The sequence below is a fragment of the Macaca thibetana genome, chromosome 12, assembly GCF_024542745.1.
Source record: "Macaca thibetana thibetana isolate TM-01 chromosome 12, ASM2454274v1, whole genome shotgun sequence".
In the NCBI taxonomy this organism is placed as follows: domain Eukaryota; kingdom Metazoa; phylum Chordata; class Mammalia; order Primates; family Cercopithecidae; genus Macaca; species Macaca thibetana.
Window position 1 is genome coordinate 26,649,468 of NC_065589.1, and position 16,220 is coordinate 26,665,687.

The 16,220-nt window shown below is 44.6% G+C and overlaps 1 protein-coding gene across 2 annotated transcripts in view; it reads left to right on the plus strand.

Annotated features, from left to right (window-relative positions):
- The window catches only part of MREG (melanoregulin), an 88,557-nt gene that overhangs the window by 2,023 nt on the left and 70,314 nt on the right, over positions 1 to 16,220 (plus strand). Inside the window, exon 1 of one of the 2 annotated variants that reach the window (XM_050751309.1) lies at positions 12,576 to 13,086. The exons of the other annotated variant lie outside the window; for it this stretch is intronic. Coding sequence (XP_050607266.1) covers positions 12,992 to 13,086 — 95 coding nt within the window. The 5' untranslated portion in view covers positions 12,576 to 12,991. Of the gene's footprint in view, positions 1 to 12,575; positions 13,087 to 16,220 lie in introns of those variants that run through there. 2 annotated transcript variants of the gene reach the window in all.

Consider the following 16,220-nt stretch of genomic DNA (forward strand, 5'->3'; position numbering starts at 1 on the left):
AGTTTCAAAACTTTTTCATCATCCCAAGAAGAAACTCGATACACATTGAGCAGTTGCTCTTCATATTCCATCCCCCTCCCCTGCCCCCAGCAGCCACCAGCTGGAGTTATGTCTCTCTCTATGGATATTTAATGTATATTGAATCATATAATGTGTGACCTTTTGTGTCTGGCTTTTTTCACTTATCATAATGTTTTTGAGGGTCATCCACGTTGTCACATATGTCAGTACATCTAGGGAAGAGCTTTCATCATGTTTATGTGGGTGAGATTGCTTCTACTTGTGAACAACTTCCTGAAATTTATTTCTAGAATGTTCTCTCCAAAGGGCTGAAGGCTTAAGTGATCATGCCTGGAGGACTTACTCTTATGTTAAAGAAATCTGATAAAAGAATTCCTGGCATTTTGAGGGGAAGGAAATCCTGAGCTTGTGTGACTGCCCACAGGGATGGATTTTGGTGCAGGGATTGCCGGGCAGTGGCTGCTGAGATTGGTGGGCCCTAGATCCTCCCTCCGGAAGGAAGAAGCTGCTGGAAGTGTTGCCAGCCACGGCCCTAGCTGTCAGCCCACATCTGGGACAGCCTCCGCTGAAGAGGGCTGCCTCAGCCAGGGCCATGTTCCCTTCCCCAGTAGCCCTCATCCAAAGACTGATGGTCATGGAGGGGACAGAGAGGGCCAGTTCTCGCTCACCGACTCAGAACAGCTCTAAATTTTCATTCTGTCTTTAGAACTCCCCGTAGGGTTGACTGAGGCCCAATCAGTTCCTTCGTGCCCTTCTTTTCCCCAGGTGTTGGTTCCATGCGCACTTATAATAAATCTGTGTGCTAAATTCCATCTCACAGTTAGCCTTCCTGGGAAGCTGATCGGCAGTACCAGATTTCCTGCCAGTTACAGAGAAGGAAGGAAGGTCTGCACCTCCTCTAAGCCGAGAAGCTTTGCTCTTTGGCTGCTGCACTGTCTGTGGGTAGTAGAGGTCTTCTCTCCTAGTTTTACGATTTTTCCCTGTCGAGATCTTTGAATCAACCTCTTCTAGGTATCAGTGGGGCGGCAGCTAAGGATTTTGCCTTTGTTAATAAGTTTTGCGTTCCTACAAAACCATTCTCCTATGTTGCCATAGGAGAAAACATAAACATTAAAATGAGATGTGCATTTTCATGCATTCTCTTGCTTTTCAGGGATGTCATAGTGCCAGGAATCATGAAAGGAATACTCAAATTTTGAGTCAAACTGTTATGCCAGTGCATCTTTATAATACGTTTTCTTTCTTTTTTTTGAGACAGAGTCTTGCTCCATTGCCCAGGCTGGAGTGCAATTGCGTGATCTCGGCTCACTGCAATCTCTGCCTCCCGGGTTCAAGCAATTCTTCTGCCTCAGCCTCCCAAGTAGCTGGGATTACAGGGATGGGCCACCATGCCCAGGTGATTTTTTTTTTTTTTGTATTTTTAGTAGAGATGGGGTTTCGCTGTGTTGGCCAACCTGGTCTTGAACTCCTAACCTCAGGTGATCCACCCGCCTCGGCCTCCCAAAATGCTGGGATTACAGGCATGAACCACCACACCCAGCCAATACATTTTCTATAGGCAAGAAACCACATTTGTTTAACAACAACTGGACAGGTTCTGCTCTCCCTTGGACTGAGAAGTACTTGTGATAAGTCATTTGGCCTAGGGACAAAAGAGTGGGCACTGGGCCTCCTTTATTTGTAATTTTTTGTTTTTTTTTCTTTCAGACTGAGACTCACTCTGTCGCCCAGGCTGGAGTGCAGTGGTGTGATCTTTCCTCACTGCAACCTCTGCCTACTGGGTTCAAGCAATTCTCCTGCCTCAGCCTCCTGAGTAGCTGGGATTACAGGTGCCCACCACCACATCCGGCTAATTTTTGTATTTTTAGTAGAGATGAGATTTCGCCATGTTAGCCAGGCTGGTCTTGAACTCCTGACCTCAGGTGATCTGCCCGCCTCAGCCTCCCAAAGTGCTAGGATTACAAGCCTGAGCTAACGTGCCTGGCTAGCACCTGATCTTCTTACAGGGTATGTAGGAAAGATGTGTGCTATAGGGAGGGGTGGCTCAGTTTAAATTCCCTACCTGAAGTGACAAGGCCTTTCTAAATTGAAAACAGCTCATGGGGAGAAGACCCTGCAAGGCTCGGCATGGGAAGGGAGAGAAGCACTTAGAGGCGGACAGATTCAACTCCACGCACTGGTTCAAAGGGTACTCATGCATATGCTTGAAAGGGCCCTCTACTTTTGTCAAGGAAAATATCTAATATTAAGCATTTATCAATTGGAGAGGCTGGCCAGGTGTGGTGGCTCACACTTGTAATCCCAGCACTTTGGGAGGCCAAGGTGGGCAGATCACTTCAGGTCAGGAGTTTGAGACCAGCCTGGCCAACATGGTGAAATCCTGTCTCTACTAAATATATAAAAATTAGCTGGCCATGGTGGTGGGCATGGTGGTGGGCACCTGTAATCCCAGCTACTCAGGAGGCTGGTGCAGGAGAATCGCTTCAATCCCGGAGGCAGAGGTTGCAGTGAGATGAGATTGTGCCACTGCACTCCAGCCTGGGCAACAGAGAGAGACTCTGACACTGACACACACACACACACACACACACACACACACACACACACACTCTGAGACAGAGAGAGAGAAATAAAATGTAAAAACAAAAAGTTTTAATGGTTCATTTAAATTGCTTCCTTTGTATTATTTAAGAAATATATCTAGTGGCTTATACATTTTCCCATGGTTTTCAGGCTAATAAATCAAATACCAGTGCTTAATAAGATGAAATGAAATAGCAATGCAATAATCAATGCTATTTGGCACATGGTAGCCAAGAAAAGAGAGGACTTACCTATTGCTCAATTTAGCAGTGCCCTAACAGGTTTAGAGTTTAGTTTACAGCTAGTTTAAATCTCCCACCTAAATATTACTATGTCCCTGTAAGCTCTAGGCTCATACAGGCATTGTGGCCACAGCAGCTCTCCATCTGTGGAGTAAAATAAAGCTTCCGAACCTGTTTGAGATCCTTAGCCCCATCTCCAGAGACTGCAGTGAATTTACAATTGGAAGCCAGGAGGTGGCAGCACAGAGGATTATAGGAAGGTTTGTAAATAACCTTTGTAGGGAAGTCTAAGGTTTGTATATAACCTTTGTGGGGAAGTCTACCTGCTGTCTTTACTTTTGTAGAACTTGGCCGGGAGAGTTGCAGGGTTCTGGCCTGTCGAAGTATCTCCTGAGTGTTGTGGAGAAAGAAACCATATAAAGGAATGGCGAACTAAAAACCCACAGGCATAAATCGGTTATCTTTAACACTCAGATGGGGAAGGATCTGGGCTTCAAGTTGAGGCAAGCCTTCAGTGGCCTTTCATAGCAAATGTGAATGATGCTCAGCTTTTCTCCTACTACAGTTTTTGATGCATATTTTCTCCTATTTTGTAACTTTGAGTCACCTTGCATATAGCAAGTGCTTAATAAATGCTTCTTAGAAACTCTACTTCTGCTTCTTAGAGTTTAATTGAATTAGGAAGCGCACCCATGATAGCTGGGTCCAGGCTTATGTTTAATTTTGGTTAGGTTTAATATGGAGAGACTTTGGAGAACACAGAAAACTTGGAATTGTAGGGGGCTTGTCTTCCGGAGGTAGGAAGAGGTTGAATTCCAAATCTCATCTCCGGGGCTGAGACTTGAGACTGTTCCGGGCATCTGGAAAGTGTTTGTTATGGCAGGAGAATTAGCTGTGACAACAGAGTTCGATATAGGAGCATAGTTAGAGATGGAGATATAATCAAAGTGGGAATATTGTTAGATGTAGCAGTATAATTAACCATGGGAGTCTAGTTAGAGATGACAACATAGCTAGCTATAAGAATCTACTTAGAGATGGCAGCATAGTTAATCATAGGAAAGATGGGGGTGAGGTAGGGAAGAAGATATGGTAGGAACCGAAGGATGGGTGACTGAAGGCACCGATGAACACAGAACATTTGAGTTTCATAATTTTCTACTTTTGGCTCTGGGTAGTACACTAAGGATAAGTACTGTTGTTATTATTTTTTTTCGAGATAGAGTTTTGCTCTTGTCACCCAGGCTGGAACACAGTGGCACGATCTCAGCTCACTGAAACCTCCACCTCCCAAGTGCAAGTAATTCTCCTGTCTCAGCCTCCTGAGTAGCTGGGATTACAGGTGCCAGCCAGCCACCACACTCAGCTAATTTTTCTAATTTTTGTGTTTTTAGCAGAGATGGGGTTTCACCATGTTGGCCAGGCTGGCCTTGAACTCCCGACCTCAGGTGATCCACCTGCGTTGGCCTTCCAACGTGTTGGGAGTATAGGCATGAGGCAGCACCCCCGGCCAAGTACTGTTTGTTTTTCTTCTTTGCATTGCAGAAGAGGTTGAGCATAGTGCCATGCTTACACGGTTCATAATAAATACTTGTTGAGTCGAATCGTTTCAGATGGTCACAGTTGCCTATGGAAGGTGATGGGGTTGGATCTGACTGAAGTATGAATACTTAACAATAATTGCAGCTAACGTTTACGCAGTGCTTCCCATTTCCCATGACACTGTACTAAGGGCTTTCTGTGTATTATTTCACCCAGTCCTGACAGCAGCCACAGGGAGGCACTGTTATGCCAAAGGCCATACTCTAAACAACCCTGCCAGTGGTTCATAAATTTGACATGCCTCAGAATTCCCAAGCCTCTGGAGCTTGGGAGCGTTTTAAAAATGCAGATTTGGCCAGGTACAGTGGTTCACACCTGTAATCCCAGCACTTTGGGAGGCCGAGGTGGGTGGATCGCCTGAGCTCAGGAGTTCGAGACCAGCCCGGGCAACATGGTGAAACTCCGTCTCTACAAACAAACAAACAAACAAACAAACAAACAAAAAACCAAAATGTTAGCTGGTTGTTTTCGTGCATGCCTGTGGTCCCAGCTACTTGGGACGCTGAGATTGGAGAATTGCTTGAGCCCAGGAGGTAGAGGTTGCAGTGAGCCGAGATCGCACCGCTGCACTCCAACCTGGGTGACAAGAGTGAGACCGCATCTCAAAAAAGCCCAAAAAGCCCGAGAAATAGTAAAAAACACAGATTCTTGGGCCCTACCAAAGAACATCAATTCAGATGATGTCAAATAGGGCCCAGGAATCTGGAGTTTGAATAAGCATCCTTAGGGATCCTAGTGCAGGTCTTTAGGGTCGTCGCTCTGTGAGAAACTCTGCTTCTGCCGACAGTCTCAGATGAGAGTCCCTTTACACTCAGTGAAATCATTTCTGTCTGTTTGGTTTGGGGGTAGATGTTGGTGAGGTCACCAGTTTTCTATCTGAATTTTTAAGGGACGCAGTGGGAGTCTGACGTTACTCTTGCAGAGAACTCCTGTAGTGTGTTTTGTGGGGCTTTGGCCCCACAGGACTATTCCCTGTGGGGTCCTTTCTGTCCATTCTAGATGGTGGTCCTCCTTGGATACACACACCCTGCTTGAAACAGTGCATTGGCAGCTGCCATTACCAAGAGTTGTGGATGTTTTCTCTGGCCCTGCCAGGATCCATTCCCCTTTTTGTGTTTCCAGTTGATTTTCCTTTGGAAACGAGACCTTTCCCACTCTTAGCCCTTTCCTGTCTCCCCAGTTCCTCTTCACTTGAGCTCTGCAAGGGTGTGCATGAGACTAGAACCTGCTGGGGAGATGTATTTCCTCCCTCTGAGCAGAGCAATTGGTTCTATTTGGGCCCAGGAGAGCCAAGGCTGGGCCTGTTGATCAACTGTCTGGGAAGGAGCTATCCTCTTTCTGCTAAGATCACTAACAGAAAAGAGGGTGCAATTCAGGCCTAGTAGGGACCTGAGAATGCCATAACTCAGAGCTCAGAGATGAAAAGAGACCAATCTTTATTTTATCTTTGGAGGGCCTTGGTCCAGTTATGTCTAAAGCTGGCATTACGTCTGAAGTTTCCAGTTACTTGAGGCAGTGCATTTCTTCTTATACTTAAACTCGTTTGAGTGATGTTTTTTGTCCTTAATAATTAGAAGACGATTAATATCCAGAGGATAAAGGTCATAAATCTCTACACAAAAAAGTGTTAGACACACAACGGGGTTAGAATCCCTTCGTTGAAGAGCTGAAATAACCAAATTTTCTTGGAGAAAAACATCTTACTGTGCTCTACACCTCTTCCAGCCCAGCTTATGTGTGTTTTTTTTTCTCCCTGGGAAAAATTACTTTCTCTTTTTAAAAGGGCAGAATTATTCCCAAGTATGAACTTGCCTAGAGAGTAATCTCTACTGAATTTTGAGAAGTTATAATAGGTTTGTTGTTTGGAACTGAAGAATAAGAAAAGACTATGACTATTAAGGTTTCCTAGAGTATATACTTTGGGGAAGGAGGGGAAGTGAAACTGACCAACAAACTGCATCCGATAAAAATAGTTTGAGGCTGGGCGTGGTGACTCACAATAGTTTGAGGCTGGGCGTGGTGACTCACGCCTGTAATCCCAGCAATTTGGGAGGCCGAGGCGGGCAGAGCAGGAGGTCAGGAGATCCAGACCATCCTGGTAACATGGTGAAACCCCGTCCCTACTAAAAATACAAAAACAATTAGCCGGGTGTGGTGGTGGGCGCCTGTAGTCCTAGCTACTTGGGAGGCTGAGGCAGGAGAATGGCGTGAACCCGGGAGGCAGAGCTTGCAGTGAGCCGAGATCGCGAGATTGTGCCACTGCACTCCAGCCTGGGTGACAGAGCAAGTGTTTGTCTAAAAAAAAAAAAAAAATTTGAAAATGTAGAAAGTCATTTGTATTATGGGAAACGACAGAGTGATAGAACAGATGGAAACCGATAGATAGTGTCTGTTTCTCTTCAGGGAGGTGAAGCAAAGCAGATACACAGAAATAAAAATCTCACCTGACTAAACCAAACTTTGGTGTGTTGTACCCTGCCTAAAAGAGGGTTGTATTCTTTCAGGATTAGCTCTCTCTCTCATCACAATTACCCTTTTCCTGCCTCTTAACCTACTTCAGGTGACTGTATGGGGTTAGTTTTGAAAGCAACAGACTCTAACACTGGTTAACTTAAGCCAAAAAAGAAAAAAAAAATTAGTGTTGACTGACAAGTTATGGAGTAACCCATAGAATGATGGGAATACTAAACAGCTAGACTAACAGACCTTGTTTCGGAAATGCAAGAGCAGGAAAGCTCTAAGCATCTAACGCCTACAGCAATAGCAGTTGGACCGGCTCTTCAAGATGCTACCCTTAAAATCATTCATGCCTCAACTCCAACTGTTTTCCAACTTTGAGTCTTTGCCCTTAAGATGCAAATTATAGAAAAAGTGATTGGCTCATCTTGGTCACATGTCAATGTCTTGGTCACATGTCCATTTCTTGTTGAGGGTTAGGGGTGAGGGATGGAGGGTACCTTCATTCTTATAGCCAACCTATGGAATTGGGGGCGTGTTCTTCAAAGGAAAACAAAACGCTGTTACCAAAAGGCAGAGTGAGGGATACTACAGAGGCAGAAACAAGAGACTCTTTAAGGACCCGTGGCTGGATTTTACTTTGGTGATGTTAGTCATGTCACTCCCTAATGTGACTTCTGTGGAGAGGTGAGGCATGTTGCTTCTCTATCTTGGATCACTTGGGGTGAGTGATGATGCTTGGCTCAGAATACTGTTTTGTTTCAGAAGCTCTCTTTTTTCTCTAAGGAAGAAAGTGCTTGTTAGTTTTTTTCTGCTGGATTTGGGGAGCGCATAAATAGACTCCTCAGAATTAAACATAACCTTCCATGTCAACACTAAATATCTTTTTCTGTTTTCCTGCGTTTATTCAGCACATTTGTTAAGTGTGCACTATGTGCATGCATTGTTCTAGATGTTGTTGTATGGCAAGGTCTGCACTGTTCTAGATGTTGGGGATATTGCAAAGAACAAAAGAAAGTCCCTTACTCCATGAATGGACCCCACATTCTAGTTCACCATTGTATTCCCAGTGCCTGGCTTAATAAATTTTTGTAGAACGAATAACTGAATGATACCAGCTCTTGCTATGTTGTCTAAGCACAACTTTTTGGTGAAATGTGTTAATGATGTGCCATAGGAGCTTAATTTTTTTAATTTTTTTTTGAGGTGGAGTATCACTCTGTCGACCAGGCTGGAGTGCAGTGGTGTGATCTTAGCTCACTGCAGCCTCTGCCTCCTGGGTTCAAGTGATTCTCCTGCCTCAACCTCCCGAGCAGCTGGGATTACAGGCATGTGCCACCACTCCTGGCTAATTTTTAAAAAAATATTTTTAGTAGAGACGAGGTCTCACCATATTGGCCAGGCTGGTCTCAAACTCCTGACCTCAGGTGATTCACCCACATTGGCCTCCCAAACTGCTGGGATTATAAAGGCATGAGCCCCCGTGCCTGGGCGGAGCTTAAATGTTTTGAATTTCTACTTCTTCCTCCCTGCCTATGCCTTTTCCTCTAACTCCCAGAAGTCGTCAAAAAATTCTTAAAGAGAGGGGCCTGCAAATTCTACTAGTTGTTTTCAAACCAGACTCTAGAGTTTCCCCTGCTATGGGGAAATCTGAAAATAGGAGCCAGCAGGTCTGCCTTGGAAACAAGCAGATAATGGGTCTATGAGTCACTGATGTCAGGGGACTGCCTACTCCCCGGACAGCAGGTGCCAAGGGGGCTCTTGGTAAAAGTCAGATGCTGCTGCCTGTGGTTGGCGGTGTTGGCTTCAACTCAGGCAGTAGGAACCATCTAGCACCATTCTAAAAAAGGGGAAGCTTGCTGCTCCCCTGTGAATGATATCTGAAATAGGAAATGGGATTGTCAGAATGTGATCTCAGCTACCACATTTGAATGTGAAACTGGACAGTTTGGTCATGTTTTCATTCCTATCAAAGTTGTAATTTATCAACAAGGAAACTGTGAAGGCACTAAAATTCTGGGAAGATGAATGCTAAGAAAAATACTGATCTAAAAATCCCTTAAAACCTAATAAACAGAATACTCATATCAGTTAGTAAGAATGAGGTAGTATTATGTATACTAACAAGCGTTGCTTTCCAAGACATATTATTAAGTAGAAAAAGCTTGCAAATAGATGCATGCATGCCTTTTAGATAAACAAAATAAAACTCACTACCGATAATAACAGCACACACAATGATGCTACATCACAAGTACACATACGTGTTTATGTGTCCAGAAAAAGGTTTGTACCATATTGATAATAATGATTACCCTGGGGAATGTGGGGGGAGGAGGTAGAAAAGAGATTAGCGTTGTGGACAGTCAACAGAGGAAATCTGAACTGTAATATTCCAATTTTTTAGAACACTATTTCATTTAGAAGTTTTAGAACTTAAAATTAATTTTAAAAATGTTAGTAACTGTTAGAGTTGGCAAACATTCCACATAATCCTTAGCAAGGCAGGACATTAACCTCTTGATCAAGTTTGTTAAATAGATGTAGTTTTGTGGCTTTCTATCAATATGGCTTTCTACAAATACCCTGTCTGAAACAAACCACATAAAAGGTGTCTGTATATTGCAGAGGTACAAATGTCATATGCAAGCCAAGTAGTGCTGGAGCAGACATTTCCCCCAACGAGCCTATATTATTTGAATTTGTTTAATAATATTGAATTCTGATATTTCTTCAGCGTTTTATAAAGGTTTTAAAACTGTGTCATTTGAGTCTGACAACTGTGTTGAATAGGGTAAGACTTGTCACCTGTATTTCACAGATTAGAAAACTGAGGTTCAGAAAAATAAGTGACATGTTTAAAAATCAAAGTTAGTAATGGGGCACAGCACCTATATTTTCCAGGAGCTGAATGCTCCAATTTCTCCATTCTCAGCAAATCCAACTCCAATAGTTACTAGTAGTTGTCTGTCCCTAGATTTCATTTTCTTGCTAGCTGAGTTCACATTTTGGGACCCTCCTTTACTCACTTTCTACTTGAACCTAGGTGGATTATCTCAAAATCCAAAATCTAATTTCAGAATACAGTCATTTTTACCAGGGGATTTTCCAGCCAGTAGGAAGTGTGCTTTCTAAAACCACACTCAGCCTTCATCCTGGCACCAGGTGCAAGTGGTAAGCGACATGGTGTGGGCATGACAACACAGTCCTGTGCTGTCTGGTGACAGCTGGTTCTCCGTCACATCCTGTTAATGTTTCATGATGGGTCCATATCCTGTCTCCTCAGCTAAGCCAGAGGCTGCAGGGACCTTCTGTTATTTTTACTTATCCCTTAGTAGCCTCTCAATGAATATGTACTAGATAAGTCCCTTCACCCTCACACTGTAGCTGGAACAGGACGAACCTGTGTGTAGTAAGACACTTTTAAAAATAATTCACCGCCCATGAGGACTGACACTTTCATAAGCTCTTGCTCCTCCTCCTCACCCTCCAAACCGGTTCCTCCCACACTCCTCTATCTCAGCCAGTGGAGATTCAGCCTGCAAGTTTATAAATCCAAAACTTGGGACTCACTTTTTTCTTTTTTTCTTTTTTTTTTCACACCCTACTTACAATCCTTCAGCATATTCTGTTGGCTCTACCTTCAAATTCCATCCAGGGTCCAGCCATTCCTTATCACCTAGACTGTTACCACCCACCACCCTGGTCTAAACCACTGTCATCTGTCACCTGGACCATTAGAAGGGCCTCCATATACATCTCCCTTGACACCTAGATTTTTCTCAAGACAGCAGCCAGTGGATCCTATTACCATCTTAGTCAGACCATATCGTTCCCTCTACTCAAAAACCTCTGAAGATTTGCTCAGCTCATGTGGAGCAAAATCCAGAGTCCTTGCAATCAATGTCCTACAACGTCCCATGTTCCACTACCTCCTATAACTCTTCCCCTTCCATGGCCCCCTTCTCTCTAGGGCCCCTGGAGTTCATACTCTCTCGCAGGTACCCTATAGTTCATTCTCCCTCCTCTAGGGTTTTGCCCATAGCGTTCACTCTGCCTGAAATACTCTTCCTGGCAGTATCATGGCTAGCTTGCTCACCTCCTTCAAGTTTTTCTTACATGTCACAGTCTCCGCGAGGCCTTCCCTGACCACCTCATTTAAAAGTGCAGGCACCACTCCGCTCCACGCAACACACACACGCATGCGCGCACACACACGCACGCGCGCACACGCACGCACGCACATGCGCGCGCGCACACACACACACATACACACACCCCGCTCTCCCTGGCACTTCTTATTCCCTTCCTCGCCTTATTTTTCTCCATAGTACATATCGGCTCCTAACATACTGAATAATGCTTTGTCTGACTTCCCACTAGAACGTTTGCTCCATGAGAGTAAAGATTCGTATTTGTTTCATTCACTGCTGTATTCCCAGCTCTTAGAAAATGCCCGGCACATAACACATGAGATGCTCCATAAATATTTGTTGAATAAATCAGACTGGAAAAGACAACACTTTAGATTGAACCTTGTATTTGGCGAGGGTATAGGGAAGTAGATACTTTCATATGTTGCTGGTCAGAGTGCAAATTCGGATTATTTCTTTGGGGAGCAATTTGGCAAGATCCATCAAAATTAAAAAGGCCCCAGACCAATGACCCAGCAATTCAACTGCCAAAATTTATCCAATAGATATTTTTTGTTTTTAATTTAATTTTTTTTTTTTTTTTTTTGAGACGGAGTCTTGCTCTGTCACCCAGGCTGGAGTGCAGTGGTGTGATCTCGGCTCACTGCAACCTCCGCCTCCCGGGTTCAAGCAATTCTCCTGCCTCAGCCTCCTGAGTAGCTGGGACTACAGGAGCGTGCCACCACGCCCGGTTAATTTTTGTAGCTTTAGTAAAGATGGGGTTTCACCATGTTGGCCAGGATGGTCTCGATCTCCTGACCTCTTGATCCGCCCCCCTCGGCCTCCCAAAGTGCTGGGATTACAGGGGTGAGCCACCGCGCCCGGCCTATCCAATAGATATTCTTGCAGATGTGTTCAAATACGTTGGTTCAAGAATGTTCACTGCAGCATTATCTTAATAACAAAAGGCTGGAATCCACCCATATGTCTATCGATAGGGGTCTGAGTAAGTAACATGTGGGCATCCTTAAAACTGCTTAGCATGAAACGGTTAAAATGAGAGGAGGATATCCACGCGCTGACATGGGACAGCCTCCATGATACAATGAGTCAAACAAGCCAGGTGCAGAAATGTGTGGAGTTTGCCGCTGTCTGGGTCAAAGGGAGGAGGACAGGTACATATATTAACAAGTCTGTACAAGCACAAATAAATACAACTGCATATAAATAAATAACTCCGGAAACTCACAAGTGGTTGCTTCACAAATAGGGGCTACTTAAGGACTAGGAGGTTTGAAAACAATTTTTCAAATCATTGTAAATATATTACTTAAAAAAAAAAAACGACAACAAAAAAAAAACCCCTACGTCTAGATGCATCAATCCATGCTCTTTTGGTAACTTTTACTCTGTGTGGAGCTGACATCAAAAACATGCCCAAAACTCTGCTTTGAAGGCGTGTGGGGGTGGATAAGGAACTTTAATTTCCTCGCGCAGTGAAGCCAATAAAAGGTATGAATAGATTCAGCCCAACCTCGTGCTCTGTGGCTCTAGGGCTTTCCCCTCTCCGCCCTCCCCCAGCCTGGCTGCCAGTCTTCGGTGCCCTGGGATTTTGAGGACTGGCTGGAGTCCCCGCTTCCCCCTTAGAGGGCGGCAGCGGGGCGTCTCGGGGACGCATGCGCCCCAAATTGCGCTCGAGGAATTAAAAGAGAGGGAAAAAAGCCCCAAGAAAACTCACGCCCCAAACAAAACGCAAGTAGAGGAGGGCGCGCGGCCTGCAGCCCTCGCCCGCGTCCCCGGCCGCGGCGTGATGCGCGCGGACCAGCCCGCGACGCTCGGGCTGCCGCTGTCCCCGCACCTGGACGCCGGCCCCGTGGCCGCGCCCCAGCCTCGATCGCTCGCTGCGGCGACAGGCCCCCAGGCTCTCGGCGCCGGTGGGGCCCTTCGCTCTCCATGGGGCTGAGGGACTGGCTGAGGACCGTGTGCTGCTGCTGCCGGTGCAAGTGCCTGGAGGAGCGCGCCCTGCCTGAGAAGGAGCCCCTGGTCAGGTGGGTGCACCGCCCGGGCCGGGATCTGGGCTTACCTGGGCCCAGGCCGGGCGCCGGGAGTGTGGACACCTGTGTGCTTGTGTGAGTTGGGGAGGTGGGCTTGCTGGAAGGGCACGCGGAGGCGCCATCTCAGCCCCTTGGTTCCTTATAGGATGTTTTGCGTTTAATTCTTGGGTAAGATTTTTGCCGAAAAGCACAAATCTTCGGAGACACCTGAGACCCAGCTGGATGTCTGTACAAAGTGCCAAGAATTCGGGTGTCCTGCCTGGGCAGGGAAGTAAGGGAGAGAAGTTGATCAGAAGTTTCCATAGGCGTCTGATAAAATACAGCTGTGACTGGGTATTTGATCGGTATATTACAGTGAAACGGGCGGCTGTGGATTTCTGTGTCATTCAGCAAAAAAAGTTGTCTATTTCTCATTCAATTTTATTAACCCAGAGAAGACGATTCCAGTGACTGAGTATGAGGAAATATTTTTCACATGAAAAAAACGCATGTTTCATCAAGGGGCAGCCTATTCACTAGGATGTTGATTCATTACAGGTTAGGCTATGAAGTGTGAGGAAATGTAATACTCATTAGCAATAAGCTAAGAGGCTTTGTGAAGAGACCATACCGGCCCAGTTTTGTTCAGGGCTGTGATTTTAAGCAATGATTTTCTATCTCGAGTTTGCTGAAATCGAGGCTGGACTAGGTCATGCCTCAGGGGTAGACATGACAGAAACAGAGTATTTAAAATGGAATTAGGAAACAGTATTTCAGGTGGAACCCCAGGGTTGAGTAAGCCTATACCGAAGCCAGGGTTTCTTTCTTTTGAAGTATGCAAGTCACGTAATACAGCTTGCACAACTTTTTCTAAGGGATAATTTACCTTTCTTACTCTATCAAGTCCAAACACCCCCTTGACTTTGGAGATCTTACATAACCCCTTCCTGCCTGTCCACTGTGATTTTCCAGTACATTAAACAGTGTACACTCCTTGCGGCCGTGGGAATAATCCACTCATTCGCTCCAACCCTCCCTCAAGTGGTGACCTTTATCCTTGCTCCTCCTTACCAAAAGCTGTTTTCAAGGCCTTCTCAAGCAATCTTCTTTGATTACTTTGCCCTTATCCATCTTCCTCTTGTAGGATGTAGGACTTAGAAATTACCATCTACTCCTTGCTGTTTGGTGAGCACACATGTATATAAACATGTAACTCGTGTATATTATATATATAAAGTCATACACACAATACACGGCGTTTTTGATTGCTCTGTCGATGGCACTCCCACTTAGATTTTTAGATTATTGTGGGTAGGGAGAAATGGAATAATCTATCTCTAATCTAATAGGTAGTGGGCAACTACAATCTAGAACTTTATGCTTAGGTTATATGCTGAACTTGTCAGGGCTCTTAGTAACATGAAATACAGGTTTGAGCTTAGTTTCATCCTCAGAGGCCTGAGTATTTCCAGTTTTCTGTCCAGGATTGCTGTTTCAGTTAATAGTTCTGGTGGTTTTAAGATCTAGACCCTCTCCTGTCTTGGCTTCTGTCTAGTGAGTACAAGTCAGTGAATTTTGCATGTGATTTTAAGAAGCCCCAGGGTCAATTGGAGCGGAATAGCATAGTGCTTGTGAATCAGGTTGCCTGGAAGGAGTCTGCTCACCCAACTGGGTGACCTGGCACAAGTTATTAAAATTATTTGTGCCTCAATTTCCTCATCTGTAAAATGGGGATGATAATGGTACATACTTCAAAGGGTTGCTGTGAGAGACCAAAGGAGATAATACATATAAAGTGCTTAGTAGAGAGTGTGACACATGGTTAACACTCAATAAATTGTAGTAATTAATTATCATTGTTATTCTGAGCATGTGGGTAGGAGTGGACTGGTCTCATGTGGTTTAGTGTCATGCTGGCGTCATTTCCATATAAGAATATTTGGGAAGAACAGCTTATTAATGGATACGTGGAACAGTGGCATGTGTGTATATGGGTACCTGTAGGTTCTTTCCTACACAAGGCATCTGAAGATTGGATCTGAAAACTTTTTTTAGTTGATTTAAAAATTTTTTAAAGTATGCAATTCAGTAGTTTTTAGTATATTCACAAAGTTGAGCAACCATAACCACTATCTTTTTTTTTTTTTTGAGACGGAGTCTCGCTCTGTTGCCCAGGCTGGAGTACAGTGGCGCGACCTCGGCTCACTGCAAGCTCCGCCTCCCAGGTTGACGCCATTCTCCTGCCTCAGCCTCCTGAGTAGCTGGGACTACAGGTGCCCGCCACCATGCCTGGCTACTTTTTATTTGTATTTTTAGTAGAGATGAGGTTTCACTATGCTGGCCAGGATGGTCTTGAACTCGTGACCTCGTGATGCACCCGCCTTGGCATCCCATAGTCATAGGATTACAGGCATGAGCACTATCTAATTCCAGCAGGTTTCATCACCCCCAAAAAGAAACACCATACCCTTTTGCAGTCACTCTTCCCTCTCTTCCTGCCGCCACTGAGGCAACCACTAGTCTACTTTTTGACTCTATGGATTTGTCTGTTCTGGACATTTTGTATAAATGGAATTATGCAATATGTGGCCTTAGGTATCTGGCTTATTTCACTTCACAGAATGGTGTCAAGGTTCATTGTGCTTTAGCATGTATCAGCACTTCATTCCTTTTTATGGCTGAAGATTTCATTGTATGGCTCTATCACAGTTTGTTTATCCATTCATTAGTGGATAGACATTTTGATTGTTTCTACTTTTGGGCTATTATGAGTGCTGCTGTGAACATTCATATACATACAGATTTCTGTGTAGATGTGTGTTTTCAGCTCCCTTGGGCAAATACAGTATATCTAACTTTTTGAGAAGCTGGCGTGCTATATACAAAAATGACTGGTTTGAAATCTTGATGTGGTGAAATCCTGTGGGCAGATGGTCCGAATTATTATTTTATTAAGAACATCATTCTTCATGTCGATTTTTTTCCATCTATAAAAAAAGTTTTGTTCAGACATCTTTTGTTCCCAAACCAAATCCTTTACTGATTGAAAGAATGGTTTCCATGTTTTCGCTCCCTAAGGCAATAGTGCATGGAAGAGGTGAGGTCAGGGAAGACATTTGTCACCTGTGTGCATGATCACCTCCAGTCCT